Source organism: Coffea arabica, chromosome 5e, assembly GCF_036785885.1.
Source record: "Coffea arabica cultivar ET-39 chromosome 5e, Coffea Arabica ET-39 HiFi, whole genome shotgun sequence".
Classification (NCBI taxonomy): Eukaryota; Viridiplantae; Streptophyta; class Magnoliopsida; order Gentianales; family Rubiaceae; genus Coffea; species Coffea arabica.
The window spans coordinates 31,402,491-31,427,809 of record NC_092318.1 but is presented as its reverse complement, the minus strand read 5'-3'; the positions used below and the strand labels follow the sequence as shown (position 1 = coordinate 31,427,809).

Genomic DNA, 25,319 nt, shown 5'->3' with positions numbered 1-25,319 from the left:
AGGATCAGATTTTTGAACACCAAAATATAGCGGCTCAAATTTACTGAAATTTCCTCATTGAACAGGGATTTTCCAGATTTGAAGCGTGAACTTTGAGGCTTTAGTTGGGCATTGAAATGGACTCGGAATGGCACTAAATTTGGCAGTATTTCACTACCATATAAGGGATATTCCTCTGTTGAATTTTGTATAAAAATTCGTACGGGAAGTCAGTTAACAAAGCCACTAAAATTTCAAGAATTTCTAAGGCAAATCTACCTTGTACTTCAATTCCTTTTCTCAAACATTTGGCCAACGACCATATCTCAAACATGGTTCATTTGTGAAGACAATGTCTAAGAAACATCCAAAATGTGTTTGATAGGTGATTAACACCAAGGGTTTCAAAATAACAAGTCCCAATTCAAAATGAGCCATTGGCTAGCCCAAAATTAGGGTTTTCAATCACTAACGAAGTTCTGAAACTAAGCCACAACTCACTCAATTCAACTTGGAATTGGGTGTCGTTGGTGGCGTTGGAAACTACATTTATAGGGTTACAATTTCTCAGAAGAAATCGTTTTGAAATTCTGTCCATAACCAGCTCAAATTCAAGCAACAAGTTTTAGCACATAACAGGCTTTCTAACACAGCCGAGAAACAGGGTAGGTGACTTAAAAAGGCTCGTACGGTTCACTCAAGTGGAATCAGGGGACCACGGGGTGTAGAAGACGAGCCTCCCCGCGAGGCACCACTCTGTTCTCGCCCAACCTGACCACCTTTGGCCTGGGCTCCCCGTGACTCTCCAGGAAGTTTTACTCCTCCAGTTCCCTTTCCAGATTTGGGAGGGGTACTTTCATCCTCTTGTCCCGACTTACTTCCAGGCCATCCCTGTTTCTTCGCTTGGAAGGTTCTAACTTGAAATCTCTCATTTTCAACTCGTAGGGGTTTCTCAATAGCGTCACTAAATGTATTATCTAGGCTACGGCTAAATCCTTTTGAATCTCAACGTTCAACCCCTGAATAAATCGCTGTATCTTCCTCTACTCAGTCACAATAAGTTTGGAAGCAAACTTAGACAACCTAGTAAAGTGGCTCTCGTATTCTGCCATGGTTTGAGCTCCCTGACGAAATCTAATGAACTCATCCTCTTTTTGCTCTTGAACTAAAGGAGGAAAATACTTGGCATTGAACTCTCTCATGAAATTGACCCAAGTCCTTGGTGTTTGCTCTCTCTCCCACTTCATTCTGATCACATTCCACTAAGAACGGGCTGCTCCCTCCAACTGAAAAACAGCAAATGTTACCTATCTCTCTTCAGTATAATGCAGAGCAGCGAAAATGTCAATCATCTTCTCTAACCACTTCTCGGCCACATCTGGGTCTGGTCCTCCAATAAATTGTGGTGGAGAGAACTTTTGAAATCGTTTGAGGGCTCTATCCTCACATTCTACATGGTTTCCAAGGTTTCCAAGTCGAGGAATAGGGTTTTGGTCCTGGCGCTTCACTACATGGGCCAACAAATCGGTCATACGCTGAATAGCGGCGGCTACCTGAACATTAGGGTCAACTCCCGATCCAGGGTTTTGTTCAGGTATAGGTTCACGGTTACCCTCTTCATTCACAGGTTGTCTAGATCCACGCCCCCGACCTCGTCCACTACGAGTACCCTCCATTCGATTTAACCAATCTAAGGTCGAAGCACGAAGGTAGGATGAAAGAGAGATAAATGCATGGACAAGTTACAAAAATACACACAAGTCAAAAATTAAACAGTTAACACAACTTTAGCATATATATATCACACAGTAACAATCAGATATAAACAAAAGTAAACCCATGGAAGTAGAGGGTCATTTAGGAGTACAATATACAAACTAGGCCAGAAGTAAAAAAGCATCTGAGCTTTCCAAACTGCCCCTCACATGGAATCAAACATAGCTTATAGGAGGTCTAACTTAGTTCCCAATCGAGCGAACGAACTCTCCCTTATGGGCAAAACTAAGTGCATCTCCCTCTCTAGGAGCTCCGTCCGTAACCAACAAGAATAACGTAGTTTATATCTTAGACCTGGTTAATCATACTTAATGATACCTTAACACATCACACGAAATTCCGTAGAATCAAATTTCTAGTTTGCCCAAGTTATTTTTAACCTAGGGTCTCATTTATTTAGTATTCGGGCACAAGAATCCAAAATAAGATAATTCACAACTCGAGCTGGCCAGTCCCAAGAGTAAATAATCTACATTTGAGATTCCTACCTGACATAAATATTTATTACCTCCAAATACCATGATAAAGATTTGAAACCTATAACATTTCACGATCCCTAGCTTATGCTCAAAAGAGCACTTAGTCCTTTACACTCATTCACGTTATCAGGACCATAATACCACTTGGCCCCAAGCTCACTTCGCGCAGAGACCACGCGAAACAACTCTGATACCATCTATGATGGCCCCACTTTCCCCTAAGGTGAACCAAAGGGTCAGCGGACCACCTGCCCAGCTCTCGCCAGGACTACGGATCAAATCATTCATAAACCTTGCCAAACGGTCCAAAGAACTTCGGGAAAATGAATCATTAGAAAGCGCAAAGGACAGCTGCCACGTCAAAATTTTTCTTCTTTCTCATTCAAGCTTCGTACTCGCTCGATTCTCCAATGGATACAAGAAAGTTCACATAACCATAGAAAAATACAATCTCAAATGAGTGCGCTTGAAACACTTGATTAAACACTTATATACATATATACATCAGGTTCTTCAACAAGTTAACTTGAAATACAAGTCATAGTAACCATACATAAACAAAGTACAATTAGGGTTTCAGTTACAGAGGAGCATGATCAAAAGAATGTCTACACTAGCTCGGCTCTTTCTTCAAAAATCATAGCTCTCAAAATATTGAACCCTGTAAGGAAAACAAAGATAACGGGAATGGGGTAAGCTTAGGCTCAATAAGGTAACACAAGTACAAGTAGTCAAGAATCATGGCATTTCACTTTAGAGGCACATATACACAACATATAAGGAAATGAACAAACACCTCAAATAGAAATGATACAGGTGGCTCTCAAGAGCCAAATTCCCATTACTTCACCGGAGCTTGATCAAATAGTAGTTGACACTCCGTCAAGTTTAAAGTAAGGTAACCAGTCCAGTAGAGCACCACTTTACACCAAATTTCATCCACCAAACATACCCCTACCGGACCCGAACACCAAACAGAACAGAGATGGTAATACTCGAGTATACCGGAAATCCAGAGTCTCCAATACCCAAAGATTTCCCAGAAACAGACTACCGTGGCTCGTTATCTAATCGACCAGGCCCTTGTCGGCTCGACTCGAGTAACTAACCACTGGATTTGAGTTTAGAGGTCACAGAAATGTCGTTGGATACAAGCCTCCAAATGACGTCAGAACAAACATAGATAACAGATTCAAATTCACACAGTAAATGACCACACATGCAAGAGAACGAGTGTGATAAAGTACACCCTCGTCTCATTCAGAATAAACAGAGCTCATAGCCATTCAAGTCACAGATTTCAAGTACAAATAAACCAGTTAAGAAACAAATCAAGGGAGTGGTACACTCATCAGTTCAAGCAAAGATAACTTCAAAAGTTTCCTCCCAAAGGATGGCTTTGGTCACCGTCACATCCTAATAACAACCAAGGTAAACAATTATGGTTTCTCCATCCACAACCCCAGGAAACGGATTATACAAACTAGGCTAGACTACAAGTCGTGTGCCTAGTCAAGTTAACTACTAGGGCAGAGAAATAACAATGTGGTGTTGGAGTAAAAAGGTAGCAGTTGGTCTTCAAAACATGGACAATGTGATAGCCCCACCTCCCCCTAAGGTGAACCTCGGCGGACAGCCTGCCCAACTCTCGCCGGGACTCAGTCACTCACTACAGTCCTCAAATAAATTACAACATAAATCTCAAATAAACATCAATTCCTTCAAGAATTACATATCATAAGCGAAGCAGAAATTAATTCCCAAGCGTGGAACGTACACATATATCCGATTCAAATCCAAGCAGCCATACAAGCCTAAAAATTACACAAGATAAATCTAAAAATCAAAGTGTACAAGAGAAATCCATCCATTTCAATTTCAAACAGTCACACTAGCCCAACTCTTACACAAAATGAATCCAAATCTAAACTATACAAGATACATGTCATCCAGTCACACGAATCACGTAATACAGGAACTTCTTTTGCCTCGATCCCTGTGAGGAGAAGAAACTATTTGGGGGTGAGTTAGAAACTCAGCAAGTGACCAGAAAAAAATCAGTAATCAAATAAGCTTTACAATAGTGCATTTAAATGATATCAAGAATCAGTGATCAAATGTGCGTATATTGCTCTTTTGAGCCAGCGAAATCCTTGTACTTAACTATCCAACGCTCCATTAGATCAAGTAACAGATAAACAGGAATAAGGAGCCATTGTGCTCCAAAGAACGCGTAACCAGTAGTGGAGTCGTTGGTTCTAAGCACAAGATTTCCCCAAGAACTCATTGGAGCCAAAATGCATTGGCACACACACAAACACAATGATATGCAATCGTGTAACCAATGCAAGAATTATTTCAAAAGTATCTTTTGGGAAATAGTTGAGGGATCACTCATCAATCACGGCTCACGAACCTTATCCATCATACATCATTGCCTTGTTCAAGTCGAAACCCTAGATTACAAATATCAGGTCAAGCAAAGGAATTCTAACATTATCAAGCTTCTATCACCTTTTGGCACTTTAATCACAATTGAAGCTATACTTATCGGATTGAAACGAATCTTACGGCGTTACGAAGCTAAGACATATACCAACATTTCTTATGAAGACCTCCAAGCCAAATCATACATTTTCAGGGTCAAATATCGAAATCTCGGAGAGGATAGAAAACTGTCCGCAAAACAGGATCTATGAACAGTCAAGGGTATTCCGATCAATTCACAAGCTACAGTACTCCGATCAGTCTGAAATTTTGCAGGTAGGTAGTTAACTCAAATGTCTATATCTTTCATGTTTTGAGCAAAAGCTGGATCGGTCTAAAACACAGAGAAATTGGCAGTCAACATTGAGTCCAGAAACAAGGTAAGACTGAAAGTACACTTCTAAACCAACCTTTGCATATAACCATTACTAATAGCAATTAAGGCTAGAAATTCCTCCTTAACACTAGAATAAATTTCACTAATCATATATGTGACAAAATCAAAGAGGAAATAACTTAGATCACGTCTAGAAATATCGCTAATATGGAACTCATCCTCCCAACTTCCAAATCACAAGAATTTCCATAAAATTAATCAAGATCAACTCAAATTCAAACAATTAAATACTTTCAAAGATTGGACAGCATTTCCCCTTACTTTTCTTATTTTCCATATTACAATACAATACCAAATATATCTCAATTCAACTACATTTTCACATACAAATCATAGCCTCTAAAATACACCTAATTAAGGCCACAATACCCTTAAATCTTAACCAATTAAGAGCACAAGAACCAATCATAAGAAAGCCCCAAATCAAAACCCTAAACCTGAAATTTCCGTACAAATATGAAATTTTTCGCAAACAACCGCAATTAATGCACAAAAGCTCTATTTAACACAATTTAGAGCTATCAATCCTAGGCCAATCATAATCATCATGTGAAAACAGAAAAATTCCGCAAAAATCGGAAAATTACCATAGTACTACTTTAAATCATGATATATTCTCACAAAGCTACCGTAACTACAACCTAAGCCACAAATTTGAAAGTATTAAAAGCAAAGAGGGTTTCTAAGAGTTGTACCATCCAACACCTTGAAAATAAGCCAAGCAAAACCCTTTACTTCTCAAAACATTCCATCCTTAGCTTGCCATCACCTTAGACTTGAAGCTAATCGGAGTAGATTGCAAATCAAACGGTGGAATCTCAAGTTTTGGACAAGGAGTTGAAGTAGAAAATGAAGTTTCCTCTCTTAGTTTTTGCTCCCAAGAGGTTCGGTCAGCTTTGGAGATGAAGAAAAGTGGGTTTTGAAACCCCAAATATGGTCAAAAAGTGAAAACTTAACCATTAAGGAAAACTGTTCGCGACAGAATCCGGCCAGAATCTGCCCGGATTCAAGGCAGAAGCAAATCAATTTTTTTTTCAAACGGCCAACTCAATCCGGCTGGCAATCCGGCCAAGAACTGGTCGGATATGCGGCCGGATTTGCCAAGGAGCACTGTTCACCAGAATTTTTTTGTTTTCTTCTTCCTCCGGGAGTCACAAACTCCCCCCCTTAAAAGAATGTTGTTCTCGACATTTCAACTTGTACTAATCAGATCAAAATAATCCTCGAAAGTCAGGCAAGTACTAAGATTCACTCCAATCTCACTATCACTTAGGAACGAGTTAATAGATAGCTAAACAGGTAATCAAAAGAATATGCAAAAGGGCGAGGTTCAAACAACCAGCCCTAAGTTGGAAATAAAGTCTCAGATATTCAAAAAATTCAGGACATGGCTTAGCCTCAAGTTGGAAATTTCTCAGGTCGGAAATTTTACCCTTGGCGGTGCTGGACAACACAACAAGCTAGCATAACGGCTATACTTCACCAAAGAGTCTCAGTTCAAGAAATTCATCCCTGGTGGTGCTTGAAAACACAACAAGTTAGCACAATGGCTATACTTCACCAGAGAGCCTCAATGCAAGAATTTCCATTCCTGGTGGTGCTTGAGAACACAACAGGCATGTCTCGACCGAAGAATGGCGGTGCTTGATAACACATCAGGCAATACCCCACCAGAGAGGTTCAGTTTAAGAAGTTGATCCCTGGCGGTGCTTGAAAACACAACAGGCAATGCCTCACCAGAGAGGTCCCGTTCAACTGCTACAAAGGAGTAGTAGCCGGTCTACAACCACACGAGTACGAATAAGTTCAAAAACAGGGTCAAAGCAGGGTTCAAACAGATAAGTTCAAAAGCAGAGCCAAATACTTCAGGTTCATGGTGCACGAGTATGAATAAGAACCCACTCGACTAGCCTATGCCTAGCAATTCATATTCTCAAGTAGTCACAAAATTCAAATCCACATACTGGTCATATACGAATCAAACCACTTGCTTATGCGTAAATGAAATACTATCAGGCAAATCAAGTCCATTAAGTGTACGTAAGAGCACATTCGCCTAAACAAGTTCAAATCTCAAATGAGCTTAGCTTAGTCGGTCTCAGGCAGTTCAAGTAGTATTCGTCCTCAAATCCTTACTTGGTCCTCGAGTGTAAATTTGGGCAGCACGCCCTTTGTATTTACCTATTTTCCAGCCATTTATGGCTTCATTATTTTTCTCAATCAGTCCCAAAGTCACCCACAAATAATCTCATGACAATAGCCATTCAATCGGCTCCACAATCATCCAAGTACAACACAAGTATAACACAAGTATAATAATCCAATTGGAATCATGTTTTGAAGGCAAAAGGCTATATGGCAGATTCGACATCTTATAACATTTTACTCACAACTAGAGTAACATTTATCAAATTTGTGTGAACTTTATGCCGGCTCGAAGCTAAGACAAAGGGCTACAATTTTCATGAAGACTACTCAATCCAGTTCACAATTGATCTAGGTCAAAAGTACAGATTACAGAACCAAAACGTCCTTGTCAGTACAGTTACCAGTACTCAATTCAAATGACAATAACTCAGGGTACACAATTCCGTTTGAGGTGTTTATAGTTGTGTTGGAAAGCTGAAACACAGGGCTAAAAGTTTTGTGTTTTGGCCAAAGGCTAATTTGATACGGATCAAGGTGGAAAACATAGCTAGAATGAGAAAATGTCAAAACTGTCCACAAAACTATACCTACGGTAGCAAGGGTAATTTTGTCATTGCATGTGCTACAGTACTCAGATTGAGCTGAAATTTTACAGGCAGCTATAAAACATTATTTCCTACAACTTCCATGATTTGAGCTAAGTCTGATTCAGCGTCCATCATGGGCGAATGAAATTGGCAAAACAGGGTAATACAAAACCGAAAACTGGAATTCATGCATTCACGAGCTAATCTTCACAATTTTAGCTTGAAACATTACTTTATCTCCGTATCTAAGCTTATTCACAGCATCAAACACTAAACCATGTTTCTTCCAAATTCACAAGCATTTCCTCAGAAAAAGTATCGAGTACCCAAATACAAAAATCCAAAACGAAGAAACTTTACGACTTAGGCCGTACGCTCCTAAGCGTAACTTAACCAAGTCCTATCTTACACTTATCACTTACAAGATTCACAACTATGCTCCAAAAGAGCACTTACTCCTTTGCACATAGCCGCTTAACTTTCAAATCAACCCCACAGTCCGGCGCCCTAAACTTTAGCCTAGGATACGCTACAAAGATCTAAAGCCTAAACTCTGATACCAACTGTGACAGCCTCACCTCCCCCTAAGGCGAACCAAAGGGTTCGGCGGACCGCCTGCCCAACTCTCGCCGGGACTCAGTCACACACTACAGTCCTCAAATAAATTACAATATAAATCTCAAATAAAACATCAATTCCTCCAAGAATTACATATCATAAGCGAAGCAGAAATTAGGCGAATCAAAGGGTTCGGCGGACCGCCTGCCCATCTCTCGCCGGGACTCAGTCACTCACTACAGTCCTCAAATAAAATGCAATATAAATCTCAAATAAACATCAATTCCTCCAAGAATTACATATCATAAGCGAAGCAGAAATTAATTCCCAAGAATGGAACGTACACATACATCCGATTCAAATCCAAGCAGCCATACAAGCCCCAAAATTACACAAGATAAATCTAAAAATCAAAGTGTACAAGAGAAATCCATCCATTTCAATTTCAAATAGTCACACTAGCCCAACTCTTACACAAAATGAATCCAAATCTAAACTATACAAGATACATGCCATCCAGTCACATGAATCACGTAATACAGGTACTTCTTTTGCCTCGATCCCTGTGGGGAGAAGAAAATATTTGGGGGTGAGCTAGAAGCTCAGCAAGTGACCAGAAAAAAATCAGTAATCGAATAAGCTTCACAATAGTGCATTTAAATGATATCAAGAATCAGTGATCAAATGTGCGAATATTGCTCTTTTGAGCCAGTGAAATCCTTGTACTTAAATATCCAATGCTCCATTAGATCAAGTAACAGATAAACAGGAATAAGGAGCCATCGTGCTCCAAAGAATGCGTAACCAGTAGTGGAGTCGTTGGTTCTAAGCACAAGATTTTCCCAAGAACTCATCGGAGCCAAAATGTCATGGCACACACACAAACACAATGCGATGCAATCGTGTAACCAATGCAAGAATTATTTCATAAGTAACTTTTGGAAAATAGTTGAGGGATCACTCACCAACCACGGCTCACGAACCTTATCCATCATACATCATTGCCTTGCTCAAGTCGAAACCCTAGATTACAAATATCAGGTCAAGCAAAGGAATTCTAACATTATCAAGCTTCTATAACCTTTTGGCACTTTAATCACAATTAAAGCTATACTTATCGGATTGAAACGAATCTTACGGCGTTACGAAGCTAAGACATATACCAACATTTCTTATGAAGGCCTCCAAGGCCAAATCATACATTTTCAGGGTCAAATATCGAAATCTCGGAGAGGATAGAAAACTGTCCGCAAAACAGGGTCTATGATCAGTCAAGGGTATTTCGATCAATTCACAAGCTACAGTACTCCGATCAATCTGAAATTTTTGCAGGTAGGTAGTTAACTCAAATGTCTATATCTTTCATGTTTTGAGCAAAAGTTGGATCGGTCTAAAACACAGAGAAATTGGCAGTCAACGTTGAGTCCAGAAACAAGGTAAGACTGAAAGTACACTTCTAAACCAACCTTTGCATATAACCATTACTAATAGCAATTAAGGCTAGAAATTCCTCCTTAACACTAGAATAAATTTCACTAATCATATACGTGTCAAAATCAAAGAGGAAATAACTTAGATCACGTCTAGAAATATCGCTAATATGGAACTCATCCTCCCAACTTCCAAATCACAAGAATTTCCATAAAATTAATCAAGATCAACTCAAATTCAAACAATTAAATACTTTCAAAGATTGGATAGCATTTCCCCTTACTTTTCTTATTTTCCATATTACAATACAATACCAAATATATCTCAATTCAACTACATTTTCACATACAAATCATAGCCTCTAAAATACACCTAATTAAGGCCACAATACCCTTAAATCTTAACCAATTAAGAGCACAAGAACCAATCATAAGAAAGCCCCAAATCAAAACCTTAGATCTGAAATTTCCGCATAAATCTGAAATTTTTCGTAAACAACCGCAATTAATGCACAAAAGCTCCATTTAACACAATTTAGAGCTATCAATCCAAGGCCAATCATAATCATCATGTGAAAACAGAAAAATTCCCCAAAAATCAGAAAATTAGCATAATACTACTTTAAATCATGATATATTCTCACAAAGCTACCGTAACTACAACCTTAAGCCACAAATTTGAAAGTATTAAAAGCAAAGAGGGTTTCTAAGAGTTGTACCATCCAACACCTTGAAAATAAGCCAAGCAAAACCCTTTACTTCTCAAAACTTTCCAGCCTTTGCTTGCCATCACCTTAGACTTGAAGTTAATCGGAGTAGATTGCAAATCAAACGGTGGAATCTCAAGTTTTGGACAAGGAGTTGAAGTAGAAAATGAAGTTTCCTCTCTTAGTTTTTGCTCCCAAGAGGTTCGGTCAGCTTTGGAGATGAAGAAAAGTGGGTTTTGAACCCTCAAATATGGTCAAAAAGTGAAAACTTAACCATTAAGGAAAACTGTTTGCGACAGAATCTGGCTGAATTCAAGGCAGAAGCAAATCAATTTTTTTTTTCAAACGGCCAACTCAATCTGGCCGGCAATTCGGCCAAGAACTGGCCGAATATGCGGCTGGATTTGTCAAGGAGCACTATTCACTAGAATTTTTTTGTTTTCTTCTTCCTCCGGGAGTCACAAACAACCCTAAAACCTTTCGATCAAGTCGCGAGTACATAACCCTAACCCTCGAGTGAAAATTTGGGCAGCACGCCCTTTGTGTTTACCTATTTTCCAGCCATTTATGGCTTCATTATTTTCCTCAATTCAGTCCCAAAATCCCACGCAAGCAATGTTACCACCATAGCCTTTCAATTAGGCTCCAAAATCATCCATTTATAACACAAGTCTAATGAAACAACCAAAAATCAGTTTTTGAAGACAAAAGCTAAACATCAGATTTGACATCTTATAGAATTTTAGCCACAACTGGAGCTATGTTTATCAGATTAGGGTACATTTTATACCATTTCGAAGCTAAGACAAAGGGTTACAACTTTTATGAAGACAACTCAATCCAGTTCACAATTGATCAAGGTCAAATTTACAGATTTCAGAACCAGAATGTCCTTGTCAGTATGGTTGTCAGCACTGAATTCAAATGGCAATAAGTTAGGCTACACAATTCCGATTGAGGCGTTTTTAGATGCGTTGGAAAGTTGAGACATAGGGTTAAAACTTTTGTGTTTTGGCCAAAGGCTGATTTGATACGGATCAAAGTGAAAAATGAACCCAAAATTGTGTAATCTCAAAACTGTCCGAAAAACTATACATTTGGCAGTCAAGGGTATTTTTGTCATTTCACATGCCACAGTGATCATATTGAGCTGAAATTTTACAGGATGCTATATAACATAATTTCCAACAACTTTCATGTTTTATCCTAAGCCCAATTCGGCCTATAACATGGACAGATATGTAGGTTAGTAGCCGGACAGATTCCTCTCAAAATTCTGGAATTTGGTGATTCAATGCTTGAAATTCACATTTATGTCTTAAATCACTACCCCAAGTCCCTATCCAAGCTCATCAACATCATATACTAGATAAATAACACTAATAAAAATGGAAAATTACAAGCCCTAGCTGAAAATTATAAGTTAATAAGCAAAACCATGAAATCCTCCATACAATCCACCACAATCAAGCCATGCTTTGCTAAAATTGCAAAATAAGAAAGAAACAAGGGAGGTTTCTAGTATAATACCTCAAAATCCCCAAAATAACTTGTGATACAAGAACTTTCTTCCTCCCAAAAGTTTCACCAAGCTCACCTCCAAGCTTTCCCAAAGATTGATCGGAGTAGAATCAAGTTTTATGGTAATTTTCTCAAGAATCAAGCGAGCTCTCAAGTTGGAAAAATGGAAAATTTTCTCTCTTCTCCTCTCCCTAGTGTTCCACCAGAAATATGCAGCAAATGAAGGAGAATTGAAGTTGGTTTGGTGATAAAAATGAAGAAAAATGGTTGGTCAAACAACCATTGGATGGTTGCCACTTGTCACTCCAAGATAAAATCTCAAAATTTGCTTTTCTCTCTCTTATTTTGGTCAATAATTTCAGCTGGTTTAAGGAGATATTTAGGGCTGATTTTTCTCAATTAATAACAAGAAGATTAAGATAATAAAGTAGTGTTCAAGTGGTGCACTCATTCGGTAACAAACGGCGCACGTCGGTTCACACCGTTTTTCCTTAATTCGCACGTACTAGGGTTTTCACTTACAATTCACTAACTTATTATTATTACTTCTAATCATACACTTTTTCTTATCTAAAACTCACTCTTCATCACCAAATTTAGTGCACACTCCATACCGAAAGATCATACTACCGAAAGACGTAAAAACCCCAGTTTACCCTAACGAAGAAAGAAAAGGGAAAACTCTTAATTCTATTCTTTATTCCAACCATTGGGGAGGTAAATAAGTAGTATAGCTATTATAAAGTAATTTAATCAAAATAAAAGGGTATTTTAGTCAAATTGTAAAAGTCTTCGTCAAAGTCCACCATCCATTGGTTTCGCGACAAATGGCGCACTAGGGTTTATTCTTATTCTTTTGGCTACCAATGGTTAATTTACCTAGCCAACCTCTACTTGTCTTCTAGCATCTTGTAATATAATATCCCTTAACACAGAACTCCAACTAGTTGTAAAAAATTATCGCACGTACCGCACTAGCGGGTCCCACATCCATTATACACTACTAATGTCACACGAACTAACTTATATCGGAAAAAATGTCTTAACAACTTAAGTCCCTTATAAAAATCTCTCAAAATTTAATATAATAATGAAAGGTATAGAAATTTTATGCAAAGAAATAAAATAATGGCTAGAAAATAAAGAAATTTTCGGGTTCTCACAGGCAAAAGGTAGTTCCTTACCAATATTACCTTCAATTCCTAAGGAGAGTAGCAAATCACAGCTTTCTTCCCTCAAAATCACACCACACCAAGCTTCTTCCTTCCTTGTTGCAACCTTCTATGGATGGATTTAGGGTTTAAGGTTGATTTCCCCACAAAATCAAGCTAGGAATCAAGATGGAACTTGGAGAAATTTTCTCTCCTCTCTAATTTCGGCCATGACAAGAAAAAATGAGAGAAAGCTTGGCCGAAGAAAAGAAAGCTTTCGTTGTCAACATGTCATGGATCGTCGACACTTGACGAGCCAAGATTTTTCCTCTTTTTCTTTTCTTTTCTTTCCTTTTCTTGGTCAACAATTTTAGCTAGCTTAGGGTTAATTTTGGGGAAGATTAAATGAAATAAAAACAAGGAGATTAAGGAAAGAAAGTATCGATCAAGTGGTGTACTCAACCGGTAACAAATGGCGCACGTCGGTTCAAGCCTATTTCCTTAACCCTCCTGTACTTTTGTTTTAACTTATGAGTCACTAACTTACTTTTAGCACTTTTAATCACATACATTCTCTTACTTAATACTCACTCTTATCCATCAATTTTAGTACATACACCTCACCGATTGATCACACTACCAAAATGCACCAAAACCCTAACTACTCTAACTTTAAAGTAAAAGAAAAACTCTTGACTCAACTAATGAAATCACCATGGAATTTAGGGCTAGTAAATAGTTAAATAGCCAAGTAAAGAAATATAGAAGGAAATATAAATTAATGGTTCAAAAATGGGAGGAAATTCTAAAGGAATTTTCGGGTCCTCACAGAGCCCCTGGTATGTGAGGATTTGGATTTTTGGTGTAAGGGAAGAGAATGTGAGATCTCAAAAATTATTTGCGTATCTTTTATTTTAATTGTCTTGCCTTAAATTCTTGGTTGATTTAATTGTTGAATTATGATTTTTATTCCTATTGCCCCATTCAATTTGTTGCATGTTGAGTTTCAGAGTGCATTATGCAATTGTGACCAACCAGTGAGGCACGTGTGCAATAAATTTGGTGGTTAAGAGGGAGTTTTGTGCAAAAAGATTTATGTGACAAAAGGTGTTAAGAGATGATTGGAGGAGAGCTAGATATTTTAGTGTATGAGAGACAAATGGATAGGTATTTCTTCTTGGCTTGCCAAGTGTCAATCATCTAGAAACCTTTGACCAAGACCAAGCCTTCTTCTTATCTTCACCAAGTTTTCATTCCATCACCATTTCTTCTTCTTTTCTTCTACCTTGGCCGAATTTAGAGAGAGAGAGAGAAAAAAAAAAACTCCATTCCTAGCCTTGATTTCTTGCCTATTTAATGAGAAAACAAAAGAGAAACCCTAATATACTCTATCAAATCTTGAATCAAGCTTGGAAGGAAGCTCTTGGAGAAGTATTTGGAGGAGGAAAGCCTTGCAATATTCTTGATTTGCTTGCCATCTTAGGTTCTGGAGGTAAAGAGGTAAACTTGGCTAGAAACCCTAACTTTCTTCCCTTATATTTGAGTTTATTTGAGGTATGATGTTACAAAAGGTAAAGGAAGGATTTTTATAGAAGATTTCATGTTTTCGTCAAATTATGTTGCAATTTCCAGTTTTGGTGTGTAATCTATTTACCTTAGTTTAGAGGTCTATATATGTGCAATTATGATGAAAAAGAAGGATTTTATGGATGATTTCATGTTTTTCAAGTTATAGTCTAAATTTTCAACTTTGGTGCATAAGGTATATAGTGTACTTTGGAGTTTCTATAAGTGAATTTTTGATGGATTTCTTTGTTAAGAACATTAGCCAAATGCCTCTTGACGTGTTAGCTATGATTTATTGTATTTTTACCATGAAGATAAGGTTGAAATTTGAAGTTAGAGAAAGGAATTTAAGGACAAGTTGCTGAAAATTCTTGTTTTAGTTGGAAATTTAGAATTGTTTTGACACATTTTGCTCAAGATACTTGCTAATATTTTGATCTTTACATGTATGTTGATTTTTCACAAAGAGTTTTGGTGAAACAAATCTTATTCTTTAGATTGTTTAGATGTTGGATTTTTGCCATGAATCTAAGTAAGAAAAGTTAGGATTTTGAAGGTAAAGTTGTCAAGTCCTTGCTGAAAATTTTGCTAGGGTTAGCTGAGAGGTCAAGAGAGAATTTCAACTTTGTTGATAGAATTTGTATGGTGATTTTGACATATTTTGGCTCAAGGCACTTGACAAGACTTTGATCTTCACATATATATTGGATTTGAACTAAAACAAAGAAGTTTACGAGGAAGAAAATGATTTGCTCTCCAAAACATTTTATTTTAGAAATTTTTAGTTTTGAACCTCAAGAGTCTTGCCTCATTTTCTTCAAACTTCGTGACTAGAATCTACCTATTTTACTCCATATTTTGCTTGAAACATTGATCGATCATGTACGTGGTTTTTCATTTAATTTGAACAAAAAAATCTTGTGAATTTTGAAGGGAAATACGAGATATGTTTTGCTGGAAATTTGACAGTTTAAGTAGTGGTTTAAGAACTCAGGTTTAGTCGTTTTGACCTGGCCTTGATGAAATTTTGATGGCTTATTACTTTTCGCATGCTCTACTATTTATGATTGCTGTGAGAACCCGTAAATTTCATTTTCTAGGTTTTAGAATTTTTCATGGCTTGTTTTCTGCATTTTCGTGATTAGAAAATTTTCTAGGTAATTTTAAGGAGCAGATATAATTTTTAGATGATTTTTCTAGTATTGGATAGTTTTTGAAAAATTAAGGATATATATCGGACGTGGGACCCGCTAGTGCGAAAAGTTCGGAAAAATTCGGCCAACTAGGTTAAGTTTTGGATACTGGAATTAATTTACGGGGTGTTGTGAGATATTTAGAGGTACCAAGTGGATAGGTGTATGAGAGACAAAAAAAAAAGTTAGGCAAGTCATTAAATGAGGTGACAAGTGTCACCATGTGATTGGATTGAGTTGTCCACAACTATTCACCTTTTTGCTATTTGACTAAAATATCTCAAAAATTACCAAAAATTCACTCTTTTCTTCTCCATCTTGGCCGGCCTTCTCTAGCAAAGGAAGAAAGAAAACTCTTCAAAGTTTGGCTTCCATCTAGCTCAAATCCTCCAAAGCAATCACTTAAACTTGTTTCTACTCCATAAAACCTCTTCATTAGGTGTTAGTAAGTTGTTTGGTGAAGTGTTTGGGGAAGCTAAGGTGACAAGCAACTCTCCCTCTCTTGTTTTACTAGGTGAGTAGTGATTGAACCTTCTCCTGCATCTAATGAAGCTTAATTTGTGCTTAGTGGTAGTTAAAATGTTGAATTTTGTGGTTTATTTCTTGATTTTGGATGAAGTGGTGAAGTTTTCCATTTATTGGGGATTTTTCTGTTTTATTATAAGCATGATTATGTGGCTATCTATGATGATTGGAAATGGTTTATAATGACTTAAGGAGGTGAGAAAGGTGATTAATTGCAACCAATTTCTGTTTTGGATGAAAATTGAAAAAACTAGGGTTCTTAAGGGAGCATTCTGTCCGAATTTTTAGGTCCTAGATAGAGGCCGAATTGGCCTTAGCTCAAAACATGAAAGTTGTAGGGAATGACATTTTAGAGGTTCCTACAAAATTTCAGGTCAATCGGAGTAGTTTAGAATGAGATAAGTCGAAATTACTATTGCTGTTCTGGTTTTACCCGAAAGTGAGAACTGCGCCTGTAATTGGTTGTTTTGGCTGGAATTTCTTCCGAATTGGATGTTGAGGCCTTCTGAAGAAATTTAGCCCTGTTTCTTAGCTTTCATATGGTTTTGGAATTTCTGGATTTGGACTTTTAGAGCCTGATTTATGATGTTTCCGCTAGAATGCGTTTTGGTGAATCTGTTTTATGTTGTTGATGAAGTATCTTGCATTTTTGACCTGTTTGCACTCAAAACTGGGTTGAGTGACCTCCTGTGATGTTGTAGCCCTGTATTTTATCTTCGATATGGTGGGTCTTTCACCCTCATCCGATAAGCGTAGTGCAATTTGTGCCATTACCGCAAAATGAGGATAAAAACTGTTTTTTTCAGGGCCAAGTTAGTTACATTTCCGAAATTTCTGGTTTCCTTGATTGTTTGTATATGCTTATGGAACCCTATTGGGGTCATGTTTGGCCTTGGTTTAGGACTCGTTATTGAGTCTCATTGTATTTGTTTGCATGTTTTTAGGGCGTGACGGTGGTGCACAACGTTCTTTTGACGGAAGTGCATGAAACCGCATTTGCTAACGTGGTGAGTATACTACTCACTTATGTGTTATTATATGACTTTGATACTTGAACTTGAGATGTTGAATGTTAATTGATTGAAGTGAGAGTGTACTTTATCACTTTCACTTGTTGTTTTGCATGTTATTGGAAAGTTATTGGAATGTTATATGAAATGTTATATGAAATGAAATACATGACTTGGTATCGTTTGGACGAGTCTCCAACGACTACAAATGTTATCAATGAGCTCAACCCCATTGGTAATTGATTGAATCGAGCCGGCGAGGGCTTGGTCGTGTCAATTAATGTGTCTTGGGGCAATGTTATGGAATCTTGTAGTATGATAGACTCTCGATTCCGGTTTACTCGAGTAATACCACAATGCATGTGTTTGGATTGCGGGCCCGGTTGGGGAATGTTAGGTGGAATGGAATGGAGGTAAAGTGGAGTCTACGGTTGGTTATTGTTGAAAATTGACGGAGAGTCAATGGTGTTTGATCAAGAAATGCGAACGAGGGAAAGGGCTCTTGAGAGCCACCCGTATCCTTTTATCCTCATTATCGATGTGTGGCTTTACTTAATTTTGGTAAATTGGACTGTTAAGCTGGATGCATCTATGAACTTGGTTGTTTGAGTTGTATTCTCACTGGGCAATTAGCTCACCCCGTTCCTTTTGTTTTCCTTACAGGAATCTGTCTGCTTTTGGAATGACTTTTGAATTGGTTGCCGAATGAACTAGATTACTATAGTTTTGACATGTATAGTTTTTGAATGGAACCTTAAATGTGCCTTTGTGGCCGTTTTCACTTTTCATTTGGCAATCGTACATGTATTAACTTTTGAGTGACTTTCATATACCATTTGACTTGTAAACGCTAAATGTTGCGTTGTATATGTATTTATGATGTTTGGTGGGGTTGCAGACAGGTTCGGCTTTCAAACGGCAAAAGAAAAATTTTTTACGGAAAGGCACAGGTCTGAATCCGGCCAAGAATCCGGCCAGAAACTGGCCGGATTGCCTGGGGAAAATTTTGAATCCGGGAGTTTAGCTACTGGACAGTATCCGGCGGGTAATCCGGCCAGATTCCGGCCGGATTCCACTGTTCCAGGCACTATTCATCGTTTTCATTTTTTTTTATTTTTTTATTTTGATACTTGTGGCTTGTTCGAGCGCACTTTACTTTCCCGAAACGTTTTAAATCGCGTGTAACTACTCGTTAGTCCTGGCGAGAGCTGGGCAGGCAGTCCGCTAACCCCTTTGGTTCGTCTTAGGGGAAGGTGGGGCTGTCACAATTGCAGGGTTCAAGAGTGGCATAGGGGGGAACCTGTGATTAAATTGTAAATATTGAGATAAAGTCGGTGAGTGTTTCAATTGCATGTTAGGACCATGTGATTTACTTGATTGATGTTTCATGTGACTTGTTACTTGAAATTTCGAGATATTTTGATTTGTTATTGTAAAGACGAGTGTATACTTTATTGCACTCGACCTGCTAAGCTCGCTTGACTTGATATTTGTGAGGACTTGCAAAATTCTTCATATTTTCTTAAAATTCCCTTTTATTTTGAATAAGTTACTTTATACTATCTTTACTACTAATTTACTCCCTCAATAGTTATAATAAATAATAGAATAGAGAGTTTTACCTTTATTTTTAGAGTTAGGGTAAATTAGGGTTTTTGCGCATTTTGGTAGTGTGATTAGTTGGTGAGCTGTGTGTACTAAATTTGGTGGATAAGAGTGAGTATTAGGTAAGAGGAAGTGTATGATTAGAAGTGCTAATAATAAGTTAGTGAATTATAAGTTAAAATACAAGTACGAGAGAGTTAAGGAAAATAGGCTTGAACCGACGTGCACTGTTTGTTACCGATTAAGTACACCACTTGACCATTACTTTCTTACTCTAATTTTCTTGTTTTTATTTCATCTAATCAGCCCTAAATTATCCCTTAATCCAGCCGAAAATTTTGACTAAAGAAAAGGAAGAAAAGAAAAAAAAAGAAAGAAAATCTTGAGTGACAAGTGTTGCCAATCAAAGAAGAGTTTGACCAAGACAATTCCTTCCTTCTTATCTTCTATTGTGGCACACTTTCCTCCATTATTTCTTCATGTTGGCCGAGAGCAAGGAGAGGAAAAAGAGAGAAGAAAACTTTCGCTTCCAACCTTGATTTTGCCTTGTTTGAGTTGAGATCACAAAAACTAAACTGATTAAACTAGTCCCTTGATGCTTAGGAAGCTTGGAGTGGTGAAATTCTTGGGAGAAATTGGTTGATTCTTCACTTTTCAAGAAGTTTTGGAAGGTATAAGTTTATCAACTTTCTTTCTCTTTCTTATTCTTGCTAAATATGGTGTAGATGGCATGAATCTTGGAATATTATGGATGATCTTCTAGTTGTGGTATAGATTAGTGGATTTTCAGCTAGGGTTTTGCCATTTTAGCCTTGATTTATGTTATTCAACTACATTATGTTGGTATTGAGTTTGGATATGGAATTTGTGAGGTGATTAGTAGCATGATTGTGACTTTTTAGCATTAAAAGATGAATTTCCAGCTTTGCTAAAAAATTTCCAGCTTTGATATTAGATGATTATTTGCTAGAATGAGCTACAATTTGTTGGTTTTTAGCCTAGATGAAGAGCTATCTTGATATGCTACTTGTGGTGTTTGAGGAAAAAAAATGAAGTCTTAATGGCTGGAAAAATTAATAAAAACAAAGGATATACTGCCCCAATTTTTCTTTCGTAGGATAAGGGAGTGAAATCGGAACTTGAGCGGTGATTCGTGGCTGAATTGAACTTAGGTTGCTTAGGGTATTCAAGATTCCTTTAGTAGAAGTATATAAGCTGAATTTTTGCCAAAACTCATATACTTTTAAAGGTGAAAGTAGCGACCACTTGAAATACGATTTCTTAGTTTTTTTAACACCAAGTTGCGAACTTATAAGTGTTAATCGCTTCTTTATCAAAACCAAAAGAGCAAGCATGAATTTTCTAGAGTTTGATAAGTAAAATGAATACTACTTAAACGAGTTTCATTTATTTGATTTTCTTTAAATGAAACTCTTATTTTTTGAACCTTAATTGATTTCAAACTGTTAAATAATATTTTATCGCAGATTTGGACTCCAGCCAAGGGGTTGAACCTGAGCGTGGTTTTTCAAAGCAATAAGTCATTGGTGAGTGTTTCCAAGTGCATGATTGAACTTGATACTTGAATGAAATACTTGACTTGTTTGCACGGGTAAGGGTGTACTTTATCGCACTTGCCCTATGGTGACATATTATTGTTCATTGGTTGCAATTGACTTGATATACATGTATATGACTTGAATACGGTCTGGAATTCTAGAAACCCTGTGGCTAGTTAATCTAGTCGAGCCAGCAAGGGTTTGGTCGATTAGATAACGAACCCTGGGTCCCTAGTTTTATCGAGTGGAGTGTTATCTGCTCGACTAATTGGTATGCTCGAGTATTACCACCAGTGTTTACCTTGGAGTTCGGGCCCGGTAGGGGGTTTGAATGGTGGACGGAGATTGGAGTTAAGTGGAGCACTACTGGACTGGTTACTCTACTTGAAAGTTGATGGAGTGTCAACTACTATTTGGTAAAGCTACGGTAGAATTAACTTGCAAAAGCGACTGTATACTTTTACTTGGAAATGTTGATTGCCTAATGGCTGCTATGTGAAGTGTTATGAACTCTTATACTCGCTACTTTGATATTTTCACTTTTAAATAGTGGTCAACTTGTTTTTTGGGTCTGCATGATGTTTTGGAACCTCATTGAACTTTAGGTCACTCTATTAGTTTTGTTTTCCTTATAGGGGGTACAAGCGAGGGCGTGAGGCTGGTTGATATAGGCAACCCTAGGGGAAGACCCTCCTAGAACCTCCCAACCTTGTAATTATCAGAGTTGGATCTTTTCTCCCAACAGAAATTGACTTCGATTGTTCTCATGAACTCAAGACCTCTGACACACAAAGGTAATCAGCAACCTTAAGCAAATAAGCGATAAGGCCCAATAAGTAATAAAATACTAAACGCCTAACAACTACTAAACTAGACAGTCTTAAAACAACTACCAACTAAGCTAACAAGTATGAGATCATTCCTTCGCTTCAAACGTACAAGTGAACAAAGTAACTTCATGGTCCATCGAATCTTCAAACCTAGCTTGCTCCTTGCTTGTATGGTGAATGATCAAGGCTCGTAAAGCTTCCTTCACCTTCTTGGTTCTTGATCTTGTCATCGGACCACCAATGTTGATCAAAGGGTCCTTGACCCAAGGTTGGAGTTGTTGTGCGCCCGTATCCTTATCATTCCCTCCCTCTTCGAAAGGATTCGTCCTCGAATCTTCAAAGTCTGTATCAAAGTCAAAAGGGGATAGGTCAGACACATTAAAAGATGCGCTTATGCCATACTCACTTGGAAGTTCCAATTTGTAGGCATTGTCGTTGATCCTCTCTAGTACACGAAAAGGTCCATCTCCTCTTGGATGTAACTTGGTCCGTCGAGATGCAGGAAACCTTTCCTTCCACATGTGCACCCAGACCCAATCACCGGGTTCGAATACAACATGTTTTCTACCCTTATTCGCATGTTGTGCATATTGCGCATTTTTCTTCTCAATTTGAGCTCGAACTCTCTCATGCAAGGTCCGAACAGCCTCTGCCTTTTTGACACCATCTGCGCTTAAACACTCATCAACAGGAATAGGTGATAAATCTAGAGGGGTTAGCGGCTGAAACCCATAAACAATTTCAAAAGGAGAATGATTAATAGTAGAATGAGTGGTTCGGTTATATGCAAACTTAGCGATAGGCAAACATTCTTCCCACTTCTTCAAGTTCTTTTGAACAATGGCTCGAAGTAAAGCACCAAGGGTTCGATTGGTTACCTCAGTCCGACCATCCGTTTGGGGATGACTAGAAGTAGAAAACAGCAACTTAGTTCCCAACTTTCCCCAAAGTGATTTCCAGAAATAGCTTAAGAATTTCACATCCCTATCACTTACAATAGTACGCGGTACTCCATGCAATCTAACCACATCCTTGAAGAATAAATCAGCAACATGGCGCGCATCATTTGTTTTCCTACAAGGGATAAAATGAGCCATTTTAGAAAATCTATCCACGACAACAAAGATACTATCCATACCTCTAGAAGATCTTGGTAAACCAAGCACAAAATCCATGGATAAGTCTGTCCAAGGAGCATGAGGTACGGGTAGAGGAGTATACAATCCATGAGGGTTACTCCTTGACTTTGCCTGCTTACACTTTAAACACTTATCACAAATGTTAGCAATGTCACGCCTCATTTTAGGCCAATAAAAATGTTCATGCAAAATGTCAAGAGTTTTATCAATACCGAAATGTCCCATCAACCCTCCACCATGAGCTTCTCTAACAAGTAATTCCCTAAGCGAACAATTGGGAATACATAGGCGATTTTCTTTGAACAAGAAACCTTCATGCCTATAGTACTTTTGAAATGTAGCATGTTCACAAGCTTGAAACACATTAGAAAAATCGTCATCATGTGCATACATGTTTTTAATGTGCTCAAAACCAAGTAGCTTAGTGCTCATGTTAGTGATCAAAGTATACCTCCTAGACAATGCATCCGCAACGACATTATCTTTCCCCTTCTTATACTTAATGATGTACGGAAAGGAATCAATAAATGCAATCCACTTCGCATGTCTTTTATGCAACTTTCCCTGGCCCTTAAGGAATTTAATTGATTCATGATCAGTATGTATCACAAATTCCTTAGGCATAAGATAATACTACCACACTTCAAGAGCACGCACAACAGCATACAATTCTTTATCATAAGTAGGGTAATTAAGAGATCCCCCACTCAACTTTTCACTGAAATATGCCAAGGGTCTATGATTTTGATGTAAGACAGCCCCTATGCCGATCCCACTAGCATCACATTCAACTTCAAACGTCACATCAAAATTAGGCAAAGCAAGAATAGGTGTTGAAGTTAACAAATCCTTAAGCCTATTAAATGACTCTTCTTGCTCTTTTCCCCATTGAAACCCCACATTCTTTTTAATTGTCTCATTCAAAGGTGCTGCAATAGTACTAAAGTCTTTAACAAATCTCCTATAGAAACTTGCAAGACCATGAAAAGACCTTACTTGAGACACATTGGTTGGAGTCGGCCACTCTAAGATGGCTTTTACCTTGGCGGAATCAACACGTATGCCATTTGCACCAACAATATATCCAAGGAAATTAACTTCAGGAGTGCAGAAGACACATTTTTCCATGTTAGCAAACAACCTATTTTCACGCAAGGTACTTAAAACAAGTCGCAAATGCTCAACATGTTCATCTAAAGACTTGCTAAAGATCAATATATCATCAAAATAAACAACAACAAACTTCTCAAGAAAATGCCTTAAAACATGGTTCATTAACCTCATGAAAGTACTTGGAGCGTTTGTTAAGCCGAAAGGCATCACAAGCCACTCATAAAGACCATACTTTGTTTTGAAAGCAGTTTTCCATTCGTCTCCTTCCTTTATCCTTATTTGATGATAACCAGATCTTAAGTCAATTTTAGTGAAAATGATTGCCCCATGCAATTCTTCTAACATATCATCTAACCTAGGAATAGGATGACGATACTTAACAGTAATTTTATTAATTGCACGACAATCTGTACACATTCTCCAAGTCCCTTCTTTCTTAGGCACTAAAATGACTGGAACTGCACAAGGACTAAGAGATTCACGTACCTGGTCCTTTTCAAGGAGGGAATCGACTTGCCTTTGGATTTCCTTTGTTTCCTCTGGATTTGCTCTATAGGCTGGTCGATTTGGGAGAAGTGCTCCAGGAACAAAGTCGATTTGATGTTCGATACCTCGAATTGGAGGTAATCCTTTTGGTAGTTCCTCCGGAAACACATCCTTGAATTCCTGCAAAAGAGAGTAGATTGCACTAGGAAGAGAATCGGTTATGCCTAGTGTGTAAAAAGAAGAATAATCAGCTTCCCTGTACAGAAGTACTATGAGAAGACTTTGTGCATTCAAAACCCTACCTACCTCACGCACACTTGCATAGAAGCTCTTTTTGTTCACTTTCAAGCTCTCGGCCTCACTAAGTTTTTTCCCACTCAAATTTTCTTTTTCACTCAACTCGGCCTCTACTTTCTTTTTTTCCTCATCCTCAGGCACATTCGGCTTTTTCTTTGCCTCTCTCAGTTGCCTTTTCTCTCGCTCTTTTCTTAGATGCAATTGTTCCTCATACACTTGTGTAGGTGTCAAGGGTGAAAGAGTGATCTTGAGGTTGTCCATAATGAACTTATACTTATTAGTGAGTCCAATATGATCAGCCTGCCGATCATACTCCCACGGACGCCCTAACAAGACATGACTAGCTTGCATAGGAATTACATCACATAAAACTTGGTCCTTGTATCGACCAATAGAAAAAGCGATTAAAGCTTGTTTGGTCACCTTGACTTCCCCCCATCATTTAACCAAGATAGTCTATAGTGTTTAGGGTGGTAAGTCCATGGAAGGTTCTTTTGCTCGACAAAGTCAGCAGCTACGCAATTAGTACAAGAGCCACTATCAATGATCATGAGACATACCTCATCTCCAATTTTGCATATCGTATGAAAAATGTTGGTCCGTTGGAAATCATCTTCTTGAGCTTGTGCATTTAGCACTCTCATAGTCACCATAGTTTGAGCCACGGGGTCCTCTTCTATTTCAACCAGGTCAGCATCCTTCCCCTCTTCTTCAAGCGGTGGTATGTCCGCATATTCCTCCTCTCCTTCGCTTTGCCATATTCCTTCTTCATTCAT

General features: G+C 38.1%; 1 protein-coding gene across 1 annotated transcript; it reads right to left on the bottom strand.

Annotated features, from left to right (window-relative positions):
* Window positions 1-1,286: 1,286 nt before the first annotated feature.
* Window positions 1,287-25,319, bottom strand: LOC140006945 (uncharacterized). Its single transcript, XM_072049620.1, has 5 exons — window positions 24,967-25,319; window positions 23,905-24,502; window positions 23,653-23,742; window positions 22,767-23,217; window positions 1,287-1,669 (listed from the first exon to the last, which is right to left on the bottom strand). The coding sequence occupies exons 1-5, from the start codon at window positions 25,317-25,319 to the stop codon at window positions 1,287-1,289; spliced, it is 1,875 nt and encodes a 624-aa protein (XP_071905721.1).

What these genes read in the sequence shown, in the direction of transcription:
- LOC140006945 (XM_072049620.1), bottom strand. Translation starts at nt 25,319, where the DNA reads ATGAATGAAGAAGGAATATGGCAAAGCGAAGGAGAGGAGGAATATGCG. An exon ending in AATGATGGGGGGAAGTCAAG is followed by an intron (nt 24,503 to 24,966) that starts GTGACCAAACAA and finishes ACTTCTGTACAG; the next exon opens with GGAAGCTGATTATTCTTCTT. An exon ending in TTGTGATAAGTGTTTAAAGT is followed by an intron (nt 1,670 to 22,766) that starts GTAAGCAGGCAA and finishes CTTCGACCTTAG; the next exon opens with ATTGGTTAAATCGAATGGAG.